Below are 24,773 nucleotides of genomic sequence, written 5' to 3'. Positions count from 1 at the left end.
CAAAATATGCATTCTGTCAGGAATTATTTAGAAGAAAGTCTGCAACCGGACTGAGTTCTAATGAGAGATGTTTTCTTGTGATTATGGTAAACATTAGAGTAACCCAACCTAATTCAATGACAGTTCAGTCCTAAGAATACACAACAATATGCCAGTCAATCAAAGTTTAACTGAAAAAAATTACTGGGTCAATGTTTAGAGAGCTATACAATAGAGGTTTATTAATACGTTTAGCCTCCACATTTTTGGGGAATCAAGCCAGTTTTTTAAGAAAATATGAGAATGAAATATTCAGAGTCTTGCTGGCTCCCACTGAGTAAAGCCCTCTATAAACTCCTGATCCCTCATGAATTTTGATGATAATTAAGTCTACTCTTTACGCCAACTCTACTTATTAGCTGGGGTCCAATGAGACCACTTCATTCACAGAGGAAAGGGTTCAACGCAGGTGGTTTTTGTGACTAGTTTCAGGGGAATGGTAGAGGGAGAACGAGAGGAAAGGGGAAGCTACCAAAGAATTCCTCATATCTTTAAACAAGAAGCCTCCTATACTCAAACAAGATTAGGGCAAAAGCTGTGACAGCTGTAACTTCACTCAGGCAACTGAAGAAGAAGACTGGACCTGACCCTTTAGCAAATCCCATAATCCCACTCCCCTAAAACACTCCTCTGAACTTTACTTCTTGACATCAGCTCTGTCAACATCAGCTATAAACCAGCTGTAAGACTCTACTCCCCACTGCCTTGCCTTCAGATCAAACGTTCAATAAGGAAAGCTAAGGCAAAAGGCAAAAAGGAACAACAGCAATTAAAAATTAATTTTTTGTTCTCTTCAAATAGCTCCCTCAAAATTAAAAGAAAAAAATAAAGGCTCACTATACAGTAACATAAAAAGAAATCGCTTGATATGGACAGATCTCATTAAGCTTTTCTCAGCAGCAGAAGGAAGGTCACTGCAGATTTCATGAATAACTGAGGGAACAGCCCCCCACGTCCACGCATCCCCCTGCCCTGGCCCTGCCAGTGGAGGTCATTCCCTCAACTTAACATTAAGAGCCACTTCCTCTGGGGTAAACACCACTTACCAGAGTTTAACATGCTCTGAAAGATATTAATGTTAACTGCTATCCATTATCCTTACTGTGAAGATACCATGCTTCCTTCTTCATCACCCTCAACCCCACCGCTACACCTCCTCCCCATCCCCCAAACATAAATACACATGCGGAAGATTTCATTAAAATCATTCAACAGGTCAGAATTCAATTACCAACTGCTCAGATGCTTAGTAGGGGGGAAAAGTTGAAGCCAGATGCATTGATGAAGTCAATTTTAAGAAAAGAAAGCTAGCCTAACACAGAGACAGAATTTGGTTACACACCAACCACTTTTTGGTTTAAGGAAATGTTTTGGGTTCAAATGTAAAGATATTTTCTCCCCCTGTTCTCTTTAAAGTCCCTCAAACATCTCCCACAGTTCAAATTGTTAAAAATCAAAGTCAAAACAAAAGCAGATGCATTTCATTAAGGAAATGGAAACATATACATATAAAATGATGCTTTATATAAATAACTTTTATGGAGCATCGAGTACAAATATCCCACATATATTGGCCAGGTTCTCATCTTGAAAATTCTGGTAGCTGGTAACAGAAGCTCAGGCAAGGACATAGGGTTTACCTAATCGTAGGACACGTCTCCTCTGATCAGTAATGCTTATTAAAAAGAACAAGCACAAATTTTCAAAGTCTTCCCGCAAAACCCCAAAGATAGTCTTTTACTTAATATAATAAACAACTGATGTGGTCCATAAGAGGCTGTTTCTTGCCTTTGAGGTCTTGGCAAAGGTGCTATATATACACCTGTTTCTGCTCTCTCTTAAAAATAAAAGGTATCTCTTTGGAGATTCTACTTTCCAAATGCAAAGGAGGAGTTTCCACAATAACACAAAGGAAAGGATTAAACCATATGTTTCACTGAAGTGAGACCCTAGTACTTGTGAGAAATTTCATGACAAATGTAACTTTAACCACTTACTGTTTTATGGGGAGCATTCCTGAAATAAGCTCAAATGATGTGATTAAAAGTTCCCATAGAAGAGGGCTAAACTTAACTGCAGGTAATAGCTTAGTAGGCTACACAATCGTACTATCAATAAACATTCTTTCAGTAAATTTTATTGGCTATCAAATGGAACTGAATTTTGTCCAGAGGAAAACATGTCTATTGAGGACATTTCAAACATGGCAGAATTTCTTAAAGTCATTTTAAGACTTGTTTTGCTTTTTTCCTAAATGGTAAGATGTGGCACAGTTTGAGCCAAAAGCTTTAAAAATTTGCACATGTGCCAACAATATGAGTAGGTGCTTTACCTGCAGGAAAACACAATTTTCAAGTTAATTTCAGCAACTATCCACAGGGTTGTAAAAACAGATGCTGATTTGTATGTACACTTTTCCTATATAATCCCTAACTCCATTTAATATTTGTTGAGAACCCCATAAAAACCCACTTATGCTCATATGCTAGATAGAAAAAGCCCTAAGAAAAAAACTAATCCAAAGGGAAGAAAGGATATAGAATTAAATCTTTAAATAGGTCAAGAAGGTCTGTTAAGAAGAAATCAAATTTTATTTTTACAAAAACAAGAAGAACATTAATACATCAGAGGTATCTTGCATGTGACACATCACATACTATTTCTGGAAGGATGTCAGATAATCAATTTTTTAAAAGTCAATTTTTTAAACCATTATCCCCATGGTCAATGGAAAAAGCAAGGATAAGTGGTCTTCATTTCAGAAAGAAAGAAAAAAAAAATCTCTTACCAAAATGGAAGAAAAAAAATTTTTGTAGGTAGAGCAAATAAAATACAACTGTAAAGAAAAACACAAATGTTTCACTGATTCTGCATCTAAGAGGAGAATATGCCTAAATACATGTAAAGCTGCTTTCCCCTATCTCTATTTCTACTGTTTTCACTTTCTTTGAACTTTATTCTTAATAGTCATTGGTCTCAGGAGAGCTGGCTCACAGTGTTCTTTCAGCAGTCCCATTAATCTCCCTGACAGTCCTTTCTCTCAAGGTTAAATTCAGATACTTATCTTTGTCATAAATAAAAACAAAGCACCAAACCACTACTGATATGAGCCACCATCCCCAGTTCAGTCTGCTTTGCCATATTAGAACCTGCAGTTCTGTCAAAAGACAAAGTGTCACTGCTGAAAGAATAAAAATATAAAAGGTAAACATCCTGAACCAAGGGAAGATGGCATTTCCTTTGTTAAAATATGTGAGGCCCTTAGAGGGTAACCTGTGAAATTTTAAAGAATATTAGGGTGCTAAATATAATATCATTATACAAAATTTTTTATATTTGTAACTAAATTTTTAATTTTTATTACTTATAACAATAATTGTAGCTGTAATTAATGAACAGCTGCCTCTGTAAAAGATTAAGAAAGGCTAAAAAGAAATTTTAAAAATAGCACTTAACCTAAGGCAGATATAAATTAGTCGGGGGGCGGGGTGGAGAAAAATGATTAAATCACATAGGAACAATTCTAAAACAATGTATTGAAAAATATAAAACAATAAAATATAATTAAACGTACAGGCTGAGGAACAACAGATAAGACAATAACAAGAACAGGGTAGAGTTCATCAACAAAAGTTAATTTTAAGCCAGAATCTTCAGGCAGTAAAACTGGATATCCACAGGAAGAAGACTGCATAAGTAGAAGAGCATAAATTAGAAAACCAATAAACTATATTTAAGGAACACCAACACTATCAGGTTGTATAGAATAGAGTAGCTATGCTAGTGAGTATCTCACCTAAAAATGAGGCTAGAAATACTTAAAGGATCTGGTTGACAGGAAGCTCCCAAGGGCAGGCTAAGATGCTTGTGAATGAGAGGTCTTGACATCTATTGATGCAACTGAAATCAATAAACAATTTTATAGAGAACCAACAATGGGCAAAGTACCAAGACAGGGTTCCCAAACTCAAATATACGGGGAAACAACACACAAACTAACAGCATATAATACAAGGTAAGAAAATAAGCCTTGAAATCAAAGCAGAAACAAGCTGTAATGGAACTGCAACACAGAGTGTGATTAATTCCCACTGCAAGGATTTAGGCAGGCTTTACACGGGAGGGAACATTTGATCTGAACCTTAAAAGATGGATAGGCTTTCAGTACAAAGCTTTTCTAATCCCAAAATGACCATCAGTCAAATCAGCTAAGATTATGCTTCCATATAATGCTTGTTTGGGAGGCTCTTGTTGCTGGGATTTACCTAACTCCAGCTCTCCACACAGCAATTACTTATGAATTCCACTACAGCACATCTTTTCACATATCCAGCACAAAAAAATGTTTTAATAAGCATATCTAATGTTCACAGGGGGAAAAAAAGTCTTATTTATCTCTATATCCTCACAGCACTCAGCAGAATGACAATTCCACAACGGGCACTCAATAAATGTTTACTGAGGATAACCACAGATTATTCTGAAATCTGATGTAGCCAATTGCAGTGAAACATGGCTTACAGAAAATGTAAATGAAACAACTCAGCTCTAAATGTAACTAATACAGAGCTAAGTTCTTGAGTAGTGGAAACAGAAAGCCTGGCAAAATTCAATGCAGACTGTCAACAGAAGAGGCGCTATAATCGAAAAACATTATAGTAGGAAAAACATGATAGTAGGAAAGGCCTGTCACCAATCTGTGCCTCATTGCTTTTATCATTCATGTCCTTTATTTGTGAATATCAACTGAAATTGTAAAATAGTTTAAATGTTAGTATGCAAGGACCATGGCAGAAACTCTTTAAATACCCATTGTATAACCACGTCTTAGAATAGTCACACATATACCTAAGATATTCCAAAGATCTTGCGAGGGGCAGTGAATTTTGGTGAGCGTGTGACAGAAATACTGGCCAAGGCAAGTATCTGGATTGATGTGGGACCATCTACTATGCCCAAGGTCAACAGGGCAGAATGTAAGGCACCCCTTTCCCCAGACCAGGGGGGATCGCTGGGTACTTTCTCTCTTGACCATCCTGGATACACTGGATCAGACCACACACGGATGCTGTCCTCTTTCTCAGCCTCTCAGCAGCATTAACAATCCTCTCCTGCCTTCAGTGATGCTATACTCTCCTTTTTCTCTCCTGCTTCAACTGGCCTCTTCATTTTAGTTTCCTTTCGAGCACCACCCTCTCCTACTCTGTCCCAGCTCTAAACCGTGAGGATCCTAAGGGTTCAGCTCTAACTCCATTTTCTTCTGTCAATATTTTATCTCTAGACGGTATCTGATTCATATGGATTAAAATACGATTTTTAAGCTCAAGTCTCCAAAATTAATTTAACTACACCAGACTTCTCTAAACTTCAAATCTGCACTTCCAACTGCTGGCTTGACATCTCCATTAGGATATCTCTCAGATACAGTCACATGTTGAAAATGGACTTGTTCTCTTTCCCTGGAAACCTGTTGACCTCACCCTCAGGGTTCGCCCATCTCATCACTGAGCATCGCCACACACCCAGTTCCACATGCCAGGAAACCTAGGAGCCATCCCCCTTCCTTCCTCTCCTTTAGTGCCCACATTCCAACCCACGAGAAATTCTTGCCTGTTCTACCTAAATGTAACAAATCTCAAATCCACTTTTTCTCTCTTTTTTTTTCTCTTCTGAGCCTCCAAAAAGCTCTGTCATCACCTCTCATCCTCATTATTACTACAGGGCCTCCTACTATGACCTGAGCGCCTTTGGAGGAGGGACGTTGTTCATCATCACTATTTACACAAAGCAGGTGTGCAAGACATATTTACTGACATACACTTTCTTCATAACCACTTTTATCCCATTCTAATCCGTTGTCCAAATACTGCAAAAAAAACAGTACTCTCAAAATGCAAATCAAATCCTGTCCATCTTTACTTAAGGTGTTTCGCTACTTATAAAATTTAAACTTCATACATGGCCTACAAGGTCCGGCATGACTAACACACACGGGTGCCTGTGTTCTACCTCACTCACCACACTCTGGTCCTCGAACAACCTAAGGTAAGGTTTTTCTTACCTTAGGGATGCCCTCCACTTTAAACCCTGTTTCCTCTGCTTTGCTTTTTAAGACCTCATCTTCATGTCATACCCTCAGAAGGGACATCTCTGATGGCTCTACCTAAATTTGCTGCCCACCATCTTTCCCTCCCCCACTATCTTTCACATGCCTGGTTTATTTCCTTACAGCACTTACCATAATTTCTACTTACTTGTTCACTTAGTTTTATCATTATATTCTCCTCCATGAGACAATATGCTCCAGAGGGCAGGGAACATGTCTTTTCGTAACCGCATAACCAAAGTTTAGCAACAGAGTTCTACACTTAGACAGCATTCAATAAATTTATATTGAATAAATGCAAGACATCAAGTATGGCTAAAGAAAATGAGCAAAATTAAACCTGATATCTTGGAGGGATAGAGACTTGTCAAGACATATCAACTCTAATAATAACAGCCTATTATTGATATCATCATGGCTTTGAAATTTGGGTCAAATCTTTGGAATAGTCAACTTGCTAAACTGAATTCTAAATTAAATGATGGCTTTAGGATGTCAAACAATATGGAGAACACAATAATATCTGCACTGCAAATTTAGAGAGGGTATATGAAAAAAGCCCAAGATATCTATCCGATATCTATCCTGTATCATTACGTTTGGTGGTAAGATGTTTCTGAAATTCATAACCCACTTGCTTAAAGGAGATGGGAAAGTGAAGTGGGTGATTAAAAGTGCTGAGGAAATATAGAGTCAATGACTATTTTTAATAAAATTTTAATTCTGAACTATTTACAGACATACAGAAAAGTTGCAAAAATAGTACAGCGTTCCCATACACCCCTCACCTAGCCTCCTGTAAAGAGCTTACATAACCACAGCACAATGATCAAAGCTAGGAAATTCACATTGGCACAATACTATTAAACAAACTACAGATCTTATTCTAATTTCATCAGTTTTTCCCTAATGTCCTTTATCTGTTCCAGGATTTAACCCAGGATCCCACATGTCATTTAGTTGACATTTCTTCTAAGTGTCCTCCAATCCATCCAGAACAGTGCTCAGTCTGTCTTTCCCTGTCTTTCAAATTCTTGACATTTTAAAATATACTGCTCAGTTATTTTGTAAAAAGTCCCAGAATTTGGATTTGTCTGGTATTTTCTCACGATGGGAATGAGGTTATGCATTTTGCAGACACACATCAGCATCTCTATACCTCCCTGTCTGCATATAAATTGAACACCATGAGTTCTTACTAGTATTTGATTCCAGTCTAGCACCCCAGGTGCTTTTTCATTATTCTTTCTTGAATAATGAAAAAACTCAACCTTCATTATCTACAATATATTTATTATTACAACATTTATGTACAGTTCTTCTGTCTTTAGCTTCACAGTATTCAAGAAAATGGCTTCCAAAGCTCCTTAGGTCCGTTCCCTTCTTTCCCACCCCTCTGAGGGCAGTTATGTTACTCATTTATAAAACTGGTTCACCTGTTAGGGTCTGCACTCCTTCTGGGGTTCCCCCAACTCCACACCTTGACTGGTTTTGTTTATCTAGTTTTTGGGAAGGGTAAAGAGAAGAGTCACTTTCTCCTCAAACCTACCAGCCCCATCCCCTTCCCCCTTCTTTCTACTAATTCCCTCCCAACCACTCCCTTAGATAACTGGTCTCTTTCGTTTCTAGCTTATTGTTCCTGTTTTCTTTGGCAAAAACGATCAGATATATGTGTGTTCTCTCATAATGAGCAGCAGACTACCGAGAGTCTTTTGTGTACCCCTCACCCCCCGCCCCGGCTTGACAAGATGTCCTGGAAATCACTCCACATCAGTTCGTTAGAGATCTCCCTCATTCCTTTTTGGAGCTGCCAGTCTCCAATGTGGACGCACCACAGTGGATTCAAGCACTCCCCTATCTATAAGCAATTAGGTTGTCTGCAATACTTTGCAATTAGTACAATACTGCAAATAACCTTGTGTACATGACCTGCGAACAACACGGGGCTTAATCTGAGTATAATTATAGTCAGCCCTCCGCATAGGAGGTTCCTCTGCATCCATGGCTTCAAACCACAGACCGTGTGGTACTGTAGTATTTACTACGGAAAACTGTCCGTGTGTAAGTGGGTCCTCGAGTTCAAAACTGTGTTGTTCAAGGGTCAGCTGTATATGTATCTTTATACTGTTGGAGATGTGTCTTCAGATACATCTAGACATTGGAGAGCTGGGGCAGTAAGTACCTGCATATGTATATGAGAATTACAACCCACATAAAAAAATCGCTCTGGGGACTTCACAAATTATTAAGAGCACAAAAGGGCTTCTAAAACCAAAAAGTTTGAGACTAGTTAATGTAGATCATAGTAATAACTGTTCAAAACACAAAAGTACAAACAGGATGCAGTCGAGTGCCTTCACAACTAAGGCCATGCTAAACAGCAGCAGTGTTGAGAGCCTGTGAGATCCCGCGATTCCCTCTGTTCTCAGGCAGCATTTTCATTTCATATGTAAGGAATCTGTTTAATCTCTTCAGGACACTTTTAATGTGTTGAGCCAAGAACAAAGTAACAGCTTATCTCGAAACTCACTTTATGCCAAAAAGAAATACTTTTATTTCCACCTGAAGTATTTTAAAAAATGGAAAATTAGAACAAAATGAAGATACCTTTTCAGAACACTTTCAAAATAAAACATGGAATTTTGAATTAAAGAAAAAACACACAGAAGAGCAAGGACAACGAATGCACAAATGCTACGCACAACTGTCAAGGATAAGCCTCACACATGATGCTGAACAAAAGAAGCCACAAAAGAATAAATATGATCACTCTGTTTACGTAAAGCAAAAATATGCAAAATGAATCCATACTTTTTAAAAATATATACACAGGTTGTAAAGAAAAGCAAAGAACAATAAAAGTCACAATAATGAAGGAAGGGAAGAAATGATGATTGGGAAGGAATATATAAATGATTTCTGGGATGCCAGCAGTATTCCAATTCCTTGAGACAATCACTCTAAATGTATTATTCACACCGTGCATGTGAGTGTGTGTGTGTGTGCTTTATGTACTTTTTAAAATGTATATTATGGGGGCTTCCCTGGTGGCGCAGTGGTTGAGAATCTGCCTGCCAATGCAGGGGACACGGGTTCGAGCCCTGGTCTGGGAAGACCCCACATGCCGCAGAGCAACTAAGCCTGTGAGCCACAACTACTGAGCCTGCGCGTCTGGAGCCTGTGCTCCGCAACAAGAGAGGCCGCGATAATGAGAGGCCCGCGCACCGCGATGAAGAGTGGTCCCCACTTGCCACAACTAGAGAAAGCCCTCGCACAGAAACGAAGACCCAACACAGACATAAATAAAATAAATAAATAAATAAATATTTTAAAAAAATGTATATTATTCTTCAGAATAAAGAAAGTTAAATGAAAAAGTAATACCACTGCTTTGTGACCAACTGTAACCAGAAAGAGTGAGGTCACCAATGAACTTAACACCATAACTGGCAGTCACTGAATAACAAAAGGCAAAAACGAACCTTTTCGTTTAAATCAAGCTTTACTCTTCACAAACAAAAGAAAATACACTGTGTGTTTATTAACATGATAAGCATAATTAATCTTTGGAAGCCAAGGTGGCATCTGATAAAGATTAAATATTCATTACTCATCAAAGTTCAAAACATTAGTTATAAAGCATTTGTTTTTAACATGATAAAAAATATTTTTTAATCCTTGAATTACTATTTTGCCCATACTGGAAATACTACAATAATTCCTTCCCTTCACTTCACCTATTTCATGAAAACATCAGTAATGGACCCATATGTATATTCAGAAATTTAAAACAAAAACAAATTCAGATAATGAGAACTTTTAAAAATACAAATCCTCAAACAATTGCTTTTCTACTCCCCTACTCCCCCATGGAGTCTACCATTAGCCATTTCTCCAAGAATCCCTAGTGTCTTTCAGTGGAGACTCATATTTAGAGATCACAGTAGGGTCCTAGGGATACTCACCACCACTGGGTTGTCATTTGCAATGACACAGTTAAGAAACAAGTAGCAGAGCTAGTGAGTAAAAGAGCTGAGATATCAGATCCAAAGCGTCCCGCTTGTAGTCCAGTGCTCTTTTCACATATTTGAATGAATTGCATCCATGTGTATCTTGCATATGGCCGCCAGCTATCATTTTTCATAAACTGAATATCTGTCACTTACTGAGACACCTTGGAAAAGTCACTCATCCACTCTAAATTCGTTTTGTCTACATGTAATATATAAACAAATAATCTGATTCACTTATCTGTTGGGTTATATAAAGAGGAAACAAGAGATGACCTATGAAAGCACTTTTGGTGTTACTGTAACACCTGACAGAAGATTAAAAGGGCACGCTTCGGTTTACAAAGACAGACTGGTAGCAGAAACCATTATCTGGCGGGGGTGGGGGGAATGAGACAGATGAAATGGGTAAGGCGCTGCCATAAAGAAGGGCTTGTCTTATAAAACAAATAAATATCCTCTATAATTAAAAACAATGCGATCCTAGTCCAGAAAGCAGGTTGAACTGAAATCCTAGAAACAGCCTAATGATTAAACAATTTCATAAATCATAAAGATGTCAATTCAAACTTATGAGCAGTGAAATAATTTTCTATAAATACTCTAGTGAAATTGTTAGCAATGAAGAAAAAAATAAGACCCTCACAACACAAACTACCCTAAGATTATTTAAATTAAAAAGTAAAGGTTAAAAATGAAAGCCCAAAACAACTTAAAAATATTTACAGGTAAATATTTATATGTTCTCAAAATGGGGATAAACTAAGCAAAAAATCCACAGGGAAAAAGCCACCGTGGAAGACAGAGATAGATTTAATTACATTAATAAACAAATGAAAATATAAGACATGAAAAAATACTCTGCCTCACTGGTAATCAGAGAAATATAAATTAAAACAAAAATTAAATATTTTCCACCCATCAGGCTGGCACTGAAAAATAAAAACGGAGGAAGAAAATTTATAGTTATCAACCGTTATTGGCAAGGGTGAGGGAAAACTGGTATGCTGCTTTTTGCAAAAGTTGGTAGATTTGAGGAAATTTATACTGTTTCTATAAGGAGTATGTATTTTATAATCAAAGTTATATAAAAGAGGAATGAAAAAGGGAATTAAAAAGTCAGATTTTCAGGTCAGAAATGAATTTGTTATAAAGCCTAAAAATGGTTTCTACTTAACAGATAACTCCTCCAAATCTCTCCAGTAAAGATTTCTGTGGCTATGCAATGTGGCATAAACACTATCATACCAGTTAGAAACTATAATGAGAGAAAAACAACCTGGCAGTGGCTAGCAGTCTTGGCAGGAGTTTTAGAGATTTCCACCACGTCTATGGCATTCTCTAAACTTAAACTTGCATTCAGACAGGCGAGAGATCCAGGGAGTCTCAGTTAAAATCACAGCTGAGCCACTAAGGAAGCTGTGTGCACGTAGGTAAGTAATTCAATTTCTCTGAGACCATTTCCTCATCTGTAAAATGTGCAAAACCCATCTGCCCCTCTGGACTAGTGAAGGTTAGAAACAGTGAATGACCAGGCCCTGGTTTCAAGCTCTGGGCACACAGCTGGCACTTACATGGTCACTGCTACTCTTGTTACTGAGTCTGGTTTAACTTAGTCTTGTGAATAATTAGGTCCAAACATCGATTATGTCTCCAGTGAAGTAAAAAAGTATGTTTTAATACATCCTGTATGACTGAAATACACTCTCTAAACTGAACTTTTTTAAAAGTAAGGAAAGAAAGAGGGAGGGGGGAAAAGGTAAGAAAGGTGGGGGGGAAAAAGGAAAGGAAGATGGAACAAAGAAGGAAGCCAGGCACAAACCAAGACTGGCAATGCACTTTAATGAAGGAAAATGGCCAAGCGTTACGCTGACCACCTGAAGCTCAACAGACCCCACTCATCACACAGACACTGAACTTACCAAGGAGGCGGGATCCCCTTGAGGAGACGGACTTTCTCCTTTGCTGAGGTTTCCTCACAAAGCTGTGGAATAAAACTTGCCTTTTCTATTTAAAGCCATCCCTTCACTGCTAAACAGTTGGTCTGAGAGGAAGGTAGCGGGCAGGGTTAGAAAGAGAGGAGGAGGAGGATGGCGAGTGAGCCACGTGCAAGCGGGGAGGGAACCTGCTCGCCCAGGGCCCGGGCCCCCTGCCCACCTGCAGCTGCTGGGAGCTGTCGCTGAGGGTGTCCTCCCTGCGCCGGGCCTCCTCCAGCATCTGCGCGCTTTTCTTCTTCTCCACCTGCTCCTTGTGCTTCAGGTTTGCTACCTTCTTATTCTGGTCTTTCACTTGCCTGTGGATAAGGGGAGAAAAATCAAGCTCTTCATATATACGCACAGGAAAGAATGTTTATTCACTGACTTACACCACTGACCTCCAAAGACACCTGAGAACCAGCAAGAGTTCCTGCTGCAAAAAAATCCCCCCAACATTGCCAAGCTCTTTCCCATCAATGGCAGCAAGCTGTTAACCAGGATGTTTCGGGAGCACGTATTTAACTTTATGAAGCACAATGAAATCATAAAACAAAAAAAAGGCATGGGATAGTGTGAAATGGCAGAAAAAGGAAATAAAATTCAGAGATTTTTGTTGGAAATATGAAAACAGGCTCTTGACATCAATGCTATGAAACTGTAGAATGGTTATTTAAGAAAGGTTTGTAATACAACTCTAATTTTACTGTTATTAAATATTTGAAACTTTCAAAAAGCTATATATAACATATATGTATATAAAACAGTCACATAAAGATCCAGGGCCCCAGCTTAAGCAACAGATCATCCTATCTACTTCTGAAGCTCCCTATCCAACTCCACTGCCTCCACAGTAAGATAAGAAAACTAGACCAAATGCTAGGTCACAGGTAAAGAAGACTAATTTCACCAGACTGGAATCATGATTACCAATCAAAAAATATGTTTAAGGCACTGCCCAGGAGAACATGGGCTCTGGAATGCAAGAGGATCTACATTTGTCTATGCTTTGACAGTCTGTGAAGGTCTTTACATTCTCCTTACTCATTAGGTAGACAAGTATTTGTTTAAACACCTCGCTCATGTACCAAGCATGAGAAATACCAATCCACGAATAAAAATAGTTCCTGCTCTCAAACACCTCCCAGGCGTCCAAGCACATACAGGGTATACTAAGTGCTATAAGAAAGTGCCCAGAAAAGGGGTCAGGGGTGGTCGTGATGATCGGGAAAAACTTCCTGGAAAATGATCTACCTCGGAACTTTCCTAAGGGATTAGTCCAAAGGTTACTAGGTGAGAGAACAGCAGGACTAAAGCCCTGATAAAAGGAGAACGTGTCCCGTTGGGAGAAGCCACATTCACTATGACTGCAGCTTAAAGCTGGAGCAGAACAAAGGAAAAGGAAGCCAAAGGTAAACGAAAGCCACATAATTATATCATGCTGAGCAAGGAAGTTGCAGTTTATTCTAAGTGTGTAAGACTTTATGTAGGGAGATGATATAATCAGATTTCCAAACTTTTGGAAACAAATCGAAGGGGATTCATGGAAACAAATCAAAGGGAGGATGCAACAATTAGAAAAGAATTCATTCAACTCTGCCTGAGAGTTGCATCAATAAACTGAACTAATAATGAGACCATATAAGCCACCATGGTCTATATTTAATTAACATCCTTTAAATCAGGTAATGACAGCCTGTGGTGAGGTCTCCTCTCAACACATTCTATAAAAGTTGCTTTGTCTGCAAACCACATCATCATGGTTTGTCAGATAAAATACAGGACATCCAGTCAAATTCATATTTCAGATAAACGACAAATAATGTTTTAGTATAAGTATGTCCCAATATTTATGACATATTAATACAAAAAATTACTCAGTACATATCTGAAATTCAATTTTAACTGGGCATCTCATTTTTTTTTTGCTAAATCTGACAACCCTACAGAAACGCAAATCTTGACTAATTGTAAAGTTAGTCGTTCCTCCCTTCTCTATTGAATTTGCCATCTTTAGCTCATCTACAGAATACCAGGTAGTTATCTACAACTGCTCTCTAGAAAAGCAACATTTACCACTTCTCAATGCATAATGGCGTAAAATTCAATACTCTTCAGTGGAAGAGTTAGGTAGATCAGCACAAGTCTGTGTTCACACACTTATTTCTACCAACGAATCATCCAAAACAGTAACACTATTTTATTTTAGGAGAAGTTAGTTAACAGAGGTGTGGCTACACTGTGCTTATGTGGCCTACTACAAAAAACTCCAGGCAATATTATTGCTTGAAAGGAAAATAAATTAGCAAATATACTCTTGAACAATAAAGGTATTTAAGAACGCCAAAAGAATGACAAATGGAAGCAAAAAATGCAATTAACAACAGATCATTCTCTCAGATGATAAACTCTTGCCCATACGTCGAACTCCTTGTAAATAGATCCCACAGGGTCAGAAATGCTCTTGGCCTATAGAGCCCTGAACACTTTGGCTAAAAAGTAAGAAAATAACTAAGCCCTCACAATTCTACTAGACTTCTTTTTGTAAATGACATCTTATGAGGTTTTAGTGACTAGCATCAGTCAATAATGAAAAAAATTTTCTAAAATGTGCAGAGAAATGGTTGTATGACCCAGTTTGATTTTAGAAATCAATGTAGCACTCTTTCAACAAACTAGATGAAACAGACTATAACAACAGGAATGTACTTGAGCAAGTCATAAAGTATTTAAATTTTATTACATAACAATACAGGGACTCTGGTCTTAACACAGTTAGTAGGAAGCATCCCACAGATTCCAAACATTTGTCATGAAGACAGGTCTGCAAAGGCCACTGCTAAATAAAACATGGGTAATAATAATATTGTGCTTAATCTGTTTAGATCTAAGAGTGAAAGAGATGACATTTATAGGCCTCACTTCCTGAATGTCTTGCCTTTAGCCAAAGGTGCTGCTATATAATAAAAAGCAAAGATGAATTATGGACTGAATCATGTCTTTTCATCTAAACATGGAATTCGTTCTTTGTATTCATTCTCTGGGGCTAATGTCACTGAACAGGAACTAAAGAGATGTGTGTTTAAGTATACAGAATGTGAATCTTTAGTCATCGTCACTCTAAATAAAATCTCTGCTCTGTACTGAATGGAAAGGCGGACAGAGGAGGGCAGGGGAGGAAGAGCAGAAACAAATCCATTCAAAATGGAAAAGCTCAGTGGAGACACGAAAATACAACACTACAGGTAATTGTCACTATTAACACAAAACAGGCTAAAACAAACACTGAATGATTAAGTACCCTGCCCAAAGTCATACAATGAAGTCGTCTAAACATCCAATCCAATCTCAAACCATCAATAAATTATATTCTCTTGATGACTTATTCAACTAGTCTTGGCAAAACCGTAATTAAAATGGTGAAATGCTTCTATATTAAAAAAAAAAAAAGTGCACTAAATTCCAATCTGGAATGACAAGAGGGTTTTTTATATATTACAGCCAAAATGATCCTTGCCACTGGAAAAACAAAACTTGTTTTATTTTTTATTACTTGAAAAATAAACTTATTTAGAAATAAGTATAGTTTAATGGCATTTACTGTTAACTAAAAATGAATCAGCTAAGAATATTATAATTAACCTAACTTGTAACTCAGAGAATTATGTCTACACCAATGACTTCCGTGGACAAATTCTTCTGGAGCCTTTCATAAGGTTTTGTTTAGAGACATTTAGATCAAAATCTGTCCTGCAAAAATCAAAATACACAACAAAGTGATAAAACTTCCCAATAAAACTATGAGAGCACTTGAAGCTTAAGTTAGAGAGGAAAGTCCTCCAAATACAAGGCAAAAACCTTCATGATATTTTTCTCCTAAAGCTGAATTGTGGTCGGACTTGGAATTACTTAAGTGGTACCCTAACTGTTTTACTACAATGTGGAGAAAATATTTAGAGTAGAAAATTGGAAAATCACTTTTTAAAATGCAGTATTTGTGCTTGCTACTTTTATTGCAAATACTGTAAGATTTCTTCCATAATGAATATGGTTTATTCAAAGTAGAGTTCCATAAAAATGTTTAAAAAACAAAACAAAACTGAGTCTTTGGTAGTAACAAGTCAGGTGACCAATAATGGAGATGAAAAAAGGAATTTTTTAAAAGAACATGAGAAACATCAAGAATTAAGAAACATGTAAAAGAAGAAAAGCAAAACAGGCCAATAACTGTCAACAAGGTGGTAAGAGAGCTAGCAGAAAACAATGTCACATAAACTATTAAAAAGCAGAGCTCCAAAAAGAAGAGAGAGAGTCAAAAATCTAACACCCCAGAAAGGCCGGTAGGCCCGAGACAGACAAGTCCACTAAATTTGGCAGAGAGTACCACTGAAGCAATTTTAGCACAGCACTGAGAGAAGATTCCAAATTATATTGCTTTGGAAAATAAATGGGAAGTGTGAACGTGGAGGCATCAAGCATAAATGATTCTTTCAGAAACTGTGCAAATAAATAGAAAAGAAAAAGTAAAAGATAAAAGTAAGATACTGTAGTGAACTGAAAGCAACGAAAAGACACTGGAAGGATTGCTTCCATGTCTTTTTAAGAATGGGGAAAACCAGGATATGTTTTATGTTTGGGAGAGTCAGTGGGAAGAAAGAGAAGAGAAACAGGGAAATAAGGAGAAGGAGGATTCAATTTATGGAACAAGGTTTTGAAAACTGGTCAGAGGGAAGGAATGAACAGGAAGTTTAGCCTCGGAACAGAGCTGGGACATTAGTCCCACTGACAAATGTAAGGTAAGGATGAGCGAAGAGCGTCATTCTGAGACTGCTGATACGTAGAGAGAAGGAAGAGGATGGTTAAGAACCCCTTCATGAATTAGATTCGTATAAGTAATTATGAAACAAAGATTTATTTTTTTAACATACTCACTCACACCCCAAACAAACTGCTTATTTTTAAAGAGTCAAAGGTAAGAAGACTTTTTCAGAAATATCGTTAAGCACTGAGAAGAAATATCAGGGAGAGAGATTTGGGAAAGAGAACCTTTTTCCCAAAAAAAGCCTCAACTTCATCTTTCTACCTATAATAGAAGTTTCAGCACCTGAAAAATAGAGTCTGAAAATGTCATTACGGAAGGGACACAGCTGCTTTTATCATCTTCTACACATAACATACACAGCTTTGCACTTTCTATTAATACTGACAGGAGTCAAGAGCACAGTGTAGTGTTTTAAAGACCCTGAAACGTATGGCACCGTACTATGGTATCCTGGACCAAACAGGACTCCATGAAAAAAGCAAAAAGGAGTAATCATAACAGCTCCATTTACTGACTGCTCACCCGGTGCCAGACGCTGTTCCAAGTGCTATCTGCATTAACTCATTCAAAGTTTACGACAACCCTTCAGATATTAGAGAACTACTCCAATTTTACAGATGGGAAAATTACAGATGAGAAATCTACCTAAGAACACCTGAGCAATCTGGGACTCCAATTCCTAGGCTACACTGCATATCATATAAAAAGCCCTGAGGCTGAAATGAGAATATCTGGCTTCAAATCTAAGTACCACCACTAACTAGTTGGTTCACCCTAGATGTAGAAATCATGTTCCCTAATGTTATCAGAGTAACAATCTGTCCTGTGTAACCCACATGCTGACAAGTACTTTTATAAACAGTAAACACATATGATGTCGTTATTATTAGAAAACAGCTGCTAGGTAAAACGCATGTGGTATTAACAATATTTTCTGAACCCTATCAGAAATTCTCACACCTTAATTTACATTGCCATGGCTCATATGCAAAATAAATAACTTTTAAAATGCAGGTTTCTGATTGTTTTCTGCCAGCTTCCCTTACTAATTTACTTACTAATGAAGATGGATGAGTTACTTAATGGACTCGGTACTTGTGATACCTGCCTAAAAAATGGAAATTCACGAACCTCTCTACATACTTGCTGGGAAGATCAACTGAAATAAAACCTGTAAAGCTTCTCCCATAGAGCCTCTGACACATGAACAGCAGGACTGGTGGTTGTTTTTGTCACCACCAGTTCTACCATTCAGCAGAGTCACAAAACAAACCCCAAACTGAAAGGGTATGTGTAGGTTTGTGTACGTGAAATAATTCAAAGGTTCTTATAAAAATCCACAGACTGTGGCAATTTTCCCTCCCTCCTTCATGCTGCACTTTACCTACTAATATAACAGCCAGAATGTCTCTGGATGAAAATATAATAAAATTAAAGCAATATTTTTCACCTCCTCATTCCTCTAGTGGCTTCCTTTCATCTTCGTTTCTCTCTCAGTCCAAACCTGGTCAGTCTGATTCTCGCTTTCTGACCACTCTCACTATCTTTTGAAGCACAGAACCGTGAATCCACTCTTCCGATAAATCTAAGATTCATGACATTTTCTGCACTCATAACTGAATTTCTAGACAACTCTTTCCTGGGATAAGTTCCATCATTTCAGTTGCTTATAGGAATTCAAGACAACGTTAGTATACAATGTTCTGTTACATATCTTTGTTTTAGGACAAGCATACTGACCTTGAGGTGAGACTGAAGGAAACAGCAAATCCAGGAAGAAAGTGTGAAAGAGAAAGTTAGAAAAAATTAGTGAGGGCGATATTCAGAAATAATATTATTCACAGACATAGACAAAATATAAAGCACAGGATCAGAGAAGGGAAAGGAGTCACACAGATTCTGCACCGGCAACAAAAATTAGTAATTTCAGATTTTCAACAAGTGTATTTTCATATTAGATTATACCACTGTACCTTAATGTAAGTTTCTAAAGGAACAAATTTTGTCTAAAATTTACCATTTCCTAGAGCAGGAAAAAAAGTAGTTTCTTAAACACAAAGGAAAAGAAAAGAAGGCTAGCTGCTCCCCTTCTCGCTTAAGTAGCTAACTGTGATCCTACAACGTCAGTCAGCTTAGTTCTATACACACCCATCTTAGAACTGACAATGCCTTTACCCACCCCAGTCCATTTCTTAGACCCAAGTTATCCAGGAGCAAAAGCAGAAAAACACTGACAGCTTCAGTTATTCTGTAGAATACAGAACTCTAATTCATTTGGAAAATTTTGAAATGATCTTCTCAAATGTGAAAATAATGTTTTCCTAATTACACCCATCGTTTCTCATTCCAAATCTATCAAATCCACCCCCAAAGGCGCAATCTAAAAGCAATAGTGAAGACTATACGGCTCTATAAACACCAATTCATTTCCAATACTGCTCAGCAGAAAGAGGTGCGAAGTAGCCATGCTTCCTATTCCCACCCTAGCACGAAGCCCCCGAGGTTCATTACTGCTTTTCATAACAACAGGCAGTTTTCCCTTTTTAAAAATTTATCAATTTCATTGACAGTAGTATCGATATTATCCTCCAAATACTTAAGACTTCTAACAGCCAGTGCCATCCAGCTTACCTTCAGGACCTAAATTTTACTTTAAGAATCTAAAACAAGAAGTTTATTTCTTGAATGCAAGCACCATTTCAACTTGCACTTTAATGTTTTCTAATATTTCAGTACTAAAACGAGAGTTTTTTAAAACTCATTGTCAGAATAATGAAAGGCAAGGATAACAAGATTTATGATCGCCATTATATAAGATAAATAGATGAAAAACAGAGAAACAAAATGACAAACAAAACTCCTCACAACCACACAGCGAATACGTGGTGGATCCGTGAGAGGAATGTAGGTCTGCTGACACACCTCCTGGACATACTTTATATGTCCTATGATGCTTACAGATTCCTGAAGGGATCTACAAAAATCCATGGATCTTTGGCATATGGAAAACAGTGTAGAATGCAGAGGCCAATCATTTATCTAAATGACTGTTCCCAATGATCTTTTTTATTTTTGTTGGTTATGACACATTACGTTAGAATAATTTTAGATCAATGATGACACTCACTGAAATCTCATATAGATGCAAAGCTTTATATGAGACACGAGAAAATCCCTGAAAAAAGAAAAATTAAGCTTATTCCTGCCGAGAGTGAGCAAGCTTAAGGATCTTTTTAACTATCTTACAGTTCAGGAGTCATATTTCACTTCGGCATCCAACTTTAGCTCTTGGGAAATAAATTTAGGAGAAAAAAAATCTGCATATAGAATAACTATATATAATTCTAATGTTTCCAGTGTAAAGTAAAAACTTGAGGTAACCATCAAAATTTCTATCAAGACTGTAATAAATTACAAGGTGCTGTGCCCACAAGAAACTTTAGGAAGATGGCCTAATAGAACTGCCTATGTAAAGCGGTGTGATTTATTCTTCTTTTAAATGAAATCAGTGAAATTCATCTAGGAGGAAGAAGGAAGAAACAAGCGGCCCTCCCCAGAAAGCAAGCTGAAGCCAGCAGGATCCGATAAAGAACCAGTCGCCTTCCGTTACAACACTCGCAGCATCTCGTTTTCCCTTTTTCTTTTCATTTTTTTAAACACAACCCATTCTCCCTCAAGAAAGCACACACAATCACCACACTCATTTCTCCTCTATTCCAACTACGTCAAGACCACATTCACCAACACTGTCCTTCGTGGATCAAAGATACATGACTATAAATTTAAAAGTAAGGAAATGCTTTAAGGAACCATTTTCCTCATGAATTGTATACTAGTTTACGCCAAATCTATATACAGCTTAATATTAATTTCCCTATGGGAGATTTCTGAAGACATTAAGCTGAATGATCAATTCGGGATTTCTTTACAGAAAAAATATTTACAAATATGAAGATTAAATATGTAGGTTTATATTCTCAGGTTATACTGTGCCTGAATATACTGTGATACCAATATAAAATCACAAACATAAAACCCACTTTCCAAATGAAAATGTCAAAAAAAATTTTAGGTCAACCTAAGCAAATAAACTTTCAGGATGCAGTTAAAACAGTCAAATATCTAATTATAATAGTAAACATATTCATCTGGTTACACACATTTAAAATGGAATACATGAGAGATAATGTTAATTTGGAAATACTTCCTTCCACCCCCAGTCACTGAAATAATTTTATTCACTCTCTTTGCGCACATCTTCAATATCAATTCACCAAAGGAAGAAGATGCCTTCTTCCTTTGTATTACCAAGAAATAAAAAAAAATACCTATTAAATCACGCCATTATTTATTCACGTATCCCAGTTTCAGTGATGTTAAAATGTAAAAATACAAGTTAGAATTGGTATTTCACTGTGACAGAAGAGGAGAGAGGTTATCTATACTTTTGTTTAACCTGCAGATAGAAAAGTAATCCTACTGAATTATATTAAATAAGAATATTTAATGCATATGCGTTTACTTATATTTTTATAGAAAGAAAAGTATATGTGCAATGGTAAACATATTACAAACATATAGAAGAAACAAATATAAAAATATATTCAATACAACAAACAAGGGTATAAGGGACTATTAAATCTCCATCTGTTTGATGAACGGTCTGAATGTGCGGGGGATGGAAAGATAAAAGTGAAGAAATGTGGGATGATTAGACAGTAAAATGAGAAAGGAGCTGTGTCTCTATGTTTTAACGTATGTATTTATTGGGCCCACAACAATGTACAGTCCTGGGACAGAATGTGATAGATACTATAACAAAAGCACAAAAAAAATAAAAGGAAAGAGAAATTACTACCTAAGAGAGGTCAGTAAAGTTTTTTTTTCCCCCCAAAAAAGATAACAATTAAAAGGGGTCAAATTCCCACAAATGAATAAGGGGAAAGAAAATTTTAGTCAAAGAGAAAATACTTAGAAAAAGCAGATAACAAAAAAGCATTCATCTCCTAATTCTAAAGCCCAGTTTTAAAGAAAACAAAGAGTTAAATCTACTAATATCAGAAAGTTGGAAATATCCTGTAAACTCTAAGTTTGCCAACACATTTTGAAAGATTTATAAAAAATAAAAATAACTCCATTTTCATTACATAAAATTTCAGGTACTAGTAAGCTTTAAAAGCAAATAAAAAAACTTAAAAGGTCATATCCTCCAGCCATGAGGATTTAAGCCTAGCAACTATCTTTCCTAAATTCTCCAAATACCACCAGAGAAGTACTTTCTCTTACACATGCACGCATGCAAATAACACCACAGACTAAATCTCACTCCCGGCATGATGGGAAAACGACCCCATTCTTTGTGTTCAAGCTCAGTTCATTATGTTGATCTTGAACTACAGAAGTATAGATTGCTCTCACTTACCGAAATGAGGTTAACAGTTACTGCTTTAGCAATTTAGACAGTTAATTCAGGGGCTAACTACCTTGAGCCTGAATTCTGAGCAAACTGGGAACACCCTTGCTTTAAAAAAAAAAATCAAGCAGCTCCAAATCTTATGAATACATCATATACCAGTTTTTTAATAGAGCCAGTTGTTTATAAACCAGAATGTAGTTCCCTTGGAAACATTATAAACACAGGTTAAGTTTTCTTGCTAGTCCACAAAATTTAAGTTTAATCATGATGTAAAAGCCTAGAACTAATAGCTCTAGATGAGGTCTGGAAAAGACAGCAAAGAAAATGAAAGCAACCATCACAAAGCAGAAAAACGAAGTTTCCACCTAATAAAAACCGAATATAAATCTACTTACGAGACTGGCCCCAAAATGTGCTTATGTACCTATACATATATGTGTGTGTGTGTGTGTGTGTGTGTGTGTGTGTGTGTAAATAACAACACTGATTCCTGGTTCTCTTGCCTTTGTCAGAATAGTACCAGTAGCAGCACACTATCCTGGCTTTCCCTCTCCATTTTACATCTCCTTCTACGCTACAGTTCTAGGACCTAAAATTAGGAGCCTAGGATCCAAAACAACCTGCTAGCCTTCTATCCAAACAACCTCTCAAGCCATTATCATTTAATACTGGTCACAAAAATTAGAAGACCAGACTTAAGAGTCTGAAGTTCAACAAGAAGCCCCTTTTCTATAATAATTCTGTACCCTGGGGCACACATTAATTGAGTATGTTAAGTATTACTTCCCAGGAGAGCTCAACCAGACCGCAAATGGAAACCTCCTCACTGAAATTTCTAGGTACCGGCAAGCTGTGGAAGAACGCCTCTGCCAGCATCGCCTACAGAGGAAAAGTCCGCTCCTTGCTGGAGCTTTCGTCTTCTGAGGCTAGATGATAAACTCCTTGAAGGCAGAGATTTTGTTTGCTTTGTTCCCTGTTGTGTCCCCAGAGCCCAGAATAGTGACCAGCAAATAAGAGCCTTCATAAGTAGAAAAATTAATTCATTAATTAATGAAGAAGGAAAGGGTATATTTTGTGGCAAAGAGGAGAGTGAGTTATGGAGAGAAAAACTAAACTCACAGATTGGCTATTATTCTCAAGAGCTTGATAACTACAAATCTTACTAACAGTAGTGTTTTTAGAGATGCATATTTAAAGGGAGAGTAACCAGGTAAAAGGAATAAGGAATAAAAAGAACTTTAGGGTTTTCAAAGATTAAACATGTCTAAGAAAACATGTCCTTTCTTCTCATCTTTTAATCCCTCTTATAAATTTCAAAACACAACCCCAAATGAAATCTACATCCATTAAAATTCCAGTTTTTATATTCCCACAAATCAGGAAATATAGTAAATCCAAATTTCTTATAAATTATTTAAGTTACACAATAATATTCTATTATTCTTTACATCACTGAAAATTCCTAACTTTCATAAACCAAAGGCAATCCTTGATACCTAAATTATGTGAAAAATCAGAAGATGGGTGTCATTCTCCAAACATAAAAATTTGTAAGTGGGATGCTGAATGTAATTTAAATAAACCTCACATTAGAGTAAATTGAGGATTTCTAGTGCAAACACCAAACTCTGCAGATTCATTAGTGCTTCTGTATCAGAAAAAAAAATGTAATAAAGCAAATACAGAAGCAAAATTATGCACGGGGGATAATGCTCCCAGTATACTGCCATGGCATGGGTATTTAGCTAAAGGGACATGAGTGAAAGAGCAGACAACAAGCAATTCTTTCAGGAGTCTGAAAAGATACTACTATCAGAATTTCATCAGCCTACATTACTAAACATTTTAAACATTATGCCAAAGAAAAGGCTATTCATCATGCATCTAAATAGAAACTATAATATGCTCACTTTAGAAGAGAAATATTCAATTTACATTTTGGGTTCCTCATGCTAATCTAAATCAATCTACTTATATAACATGTCAATCTTTAGGTTTGTTTTTACTATTATTTTCTCCCTTAAAATCATCTGTGGAGACTATCCAGAACCACCAGGTGATGACTTTCTTGAAGTGTCAACCTGGGTAGGCTACAGCACCCAGTTAACTTAATCCAACACTAATCTAGATGTTGCTATGAAGGTATTTTGCGGATATAAGTAAAGCCTATAATCCATTTAAGTAAAGGAGATTACTATCCCAGATAATCGAAGTGGGCATATCTCAATTCTTTGGAAGGCCCTAAAAGCAGGTTTCCCAAGGAAAGAAAAGAAATTTTGCCTGCGGACCACAGTTCTGGCCCATGCCCACGGGAGTTCTATCCTGCAGGTGATCTCCTCCTGACAGCTTTCCCATACACATTTCAGACTTGCTTAGCCAGCTGCTGACAATCATGCAAGACAATTCC

General features: G+C 37.0%; 1 protein-coding gene across 10 annotated transcripts in view; it reads right to left on the bottom strand.

Moving 5' to 3' along the window:
• Positions 1-24,773, bottom strand: part of ERC1 (ELKS/RAB6-interacting/CAST family member 1) — a 421,649-nt gene that overhangs the window by 235,373 nt on the left and 161,503 nt on the right. For all 10 annotated transcript variants that reach the window (XM_061206048.1, XM_061206051.1, XM_061206053.1 and 7 more), the window contains one exon: positions 12,313-12,448. In XM_061206048.1, coding sequence (XP_061062031.1) covers positions 12,313-12,448 — 136 coding nt within the window. The remainder of the gene's footprint in view (positions 1-12,312; positions 12,449-24,773) is intronic.

The sequence above is a fragment of the Eubalaena glacialis genome, chromosome 11 (assembly GCF_028564815.1).
Source record: "Eubalaena glacialis isolate mEubGla1 chromosome 11, mEubGla1.1.hap2.+ XY, whole genome shotgun sequence".
Classification (NCBI taxonomy): Eukaryota; Metazoa; Chordata; class Mammalia; order Artiodactyla; family Balaenidae; genus Eubalaena; species Eubalaena glacialis.
The sequence above is the reverse complement of the archived record's forward strand: the minus strand, read 5'-3'. Positions and strand labels throughout refer to the sequence as shown.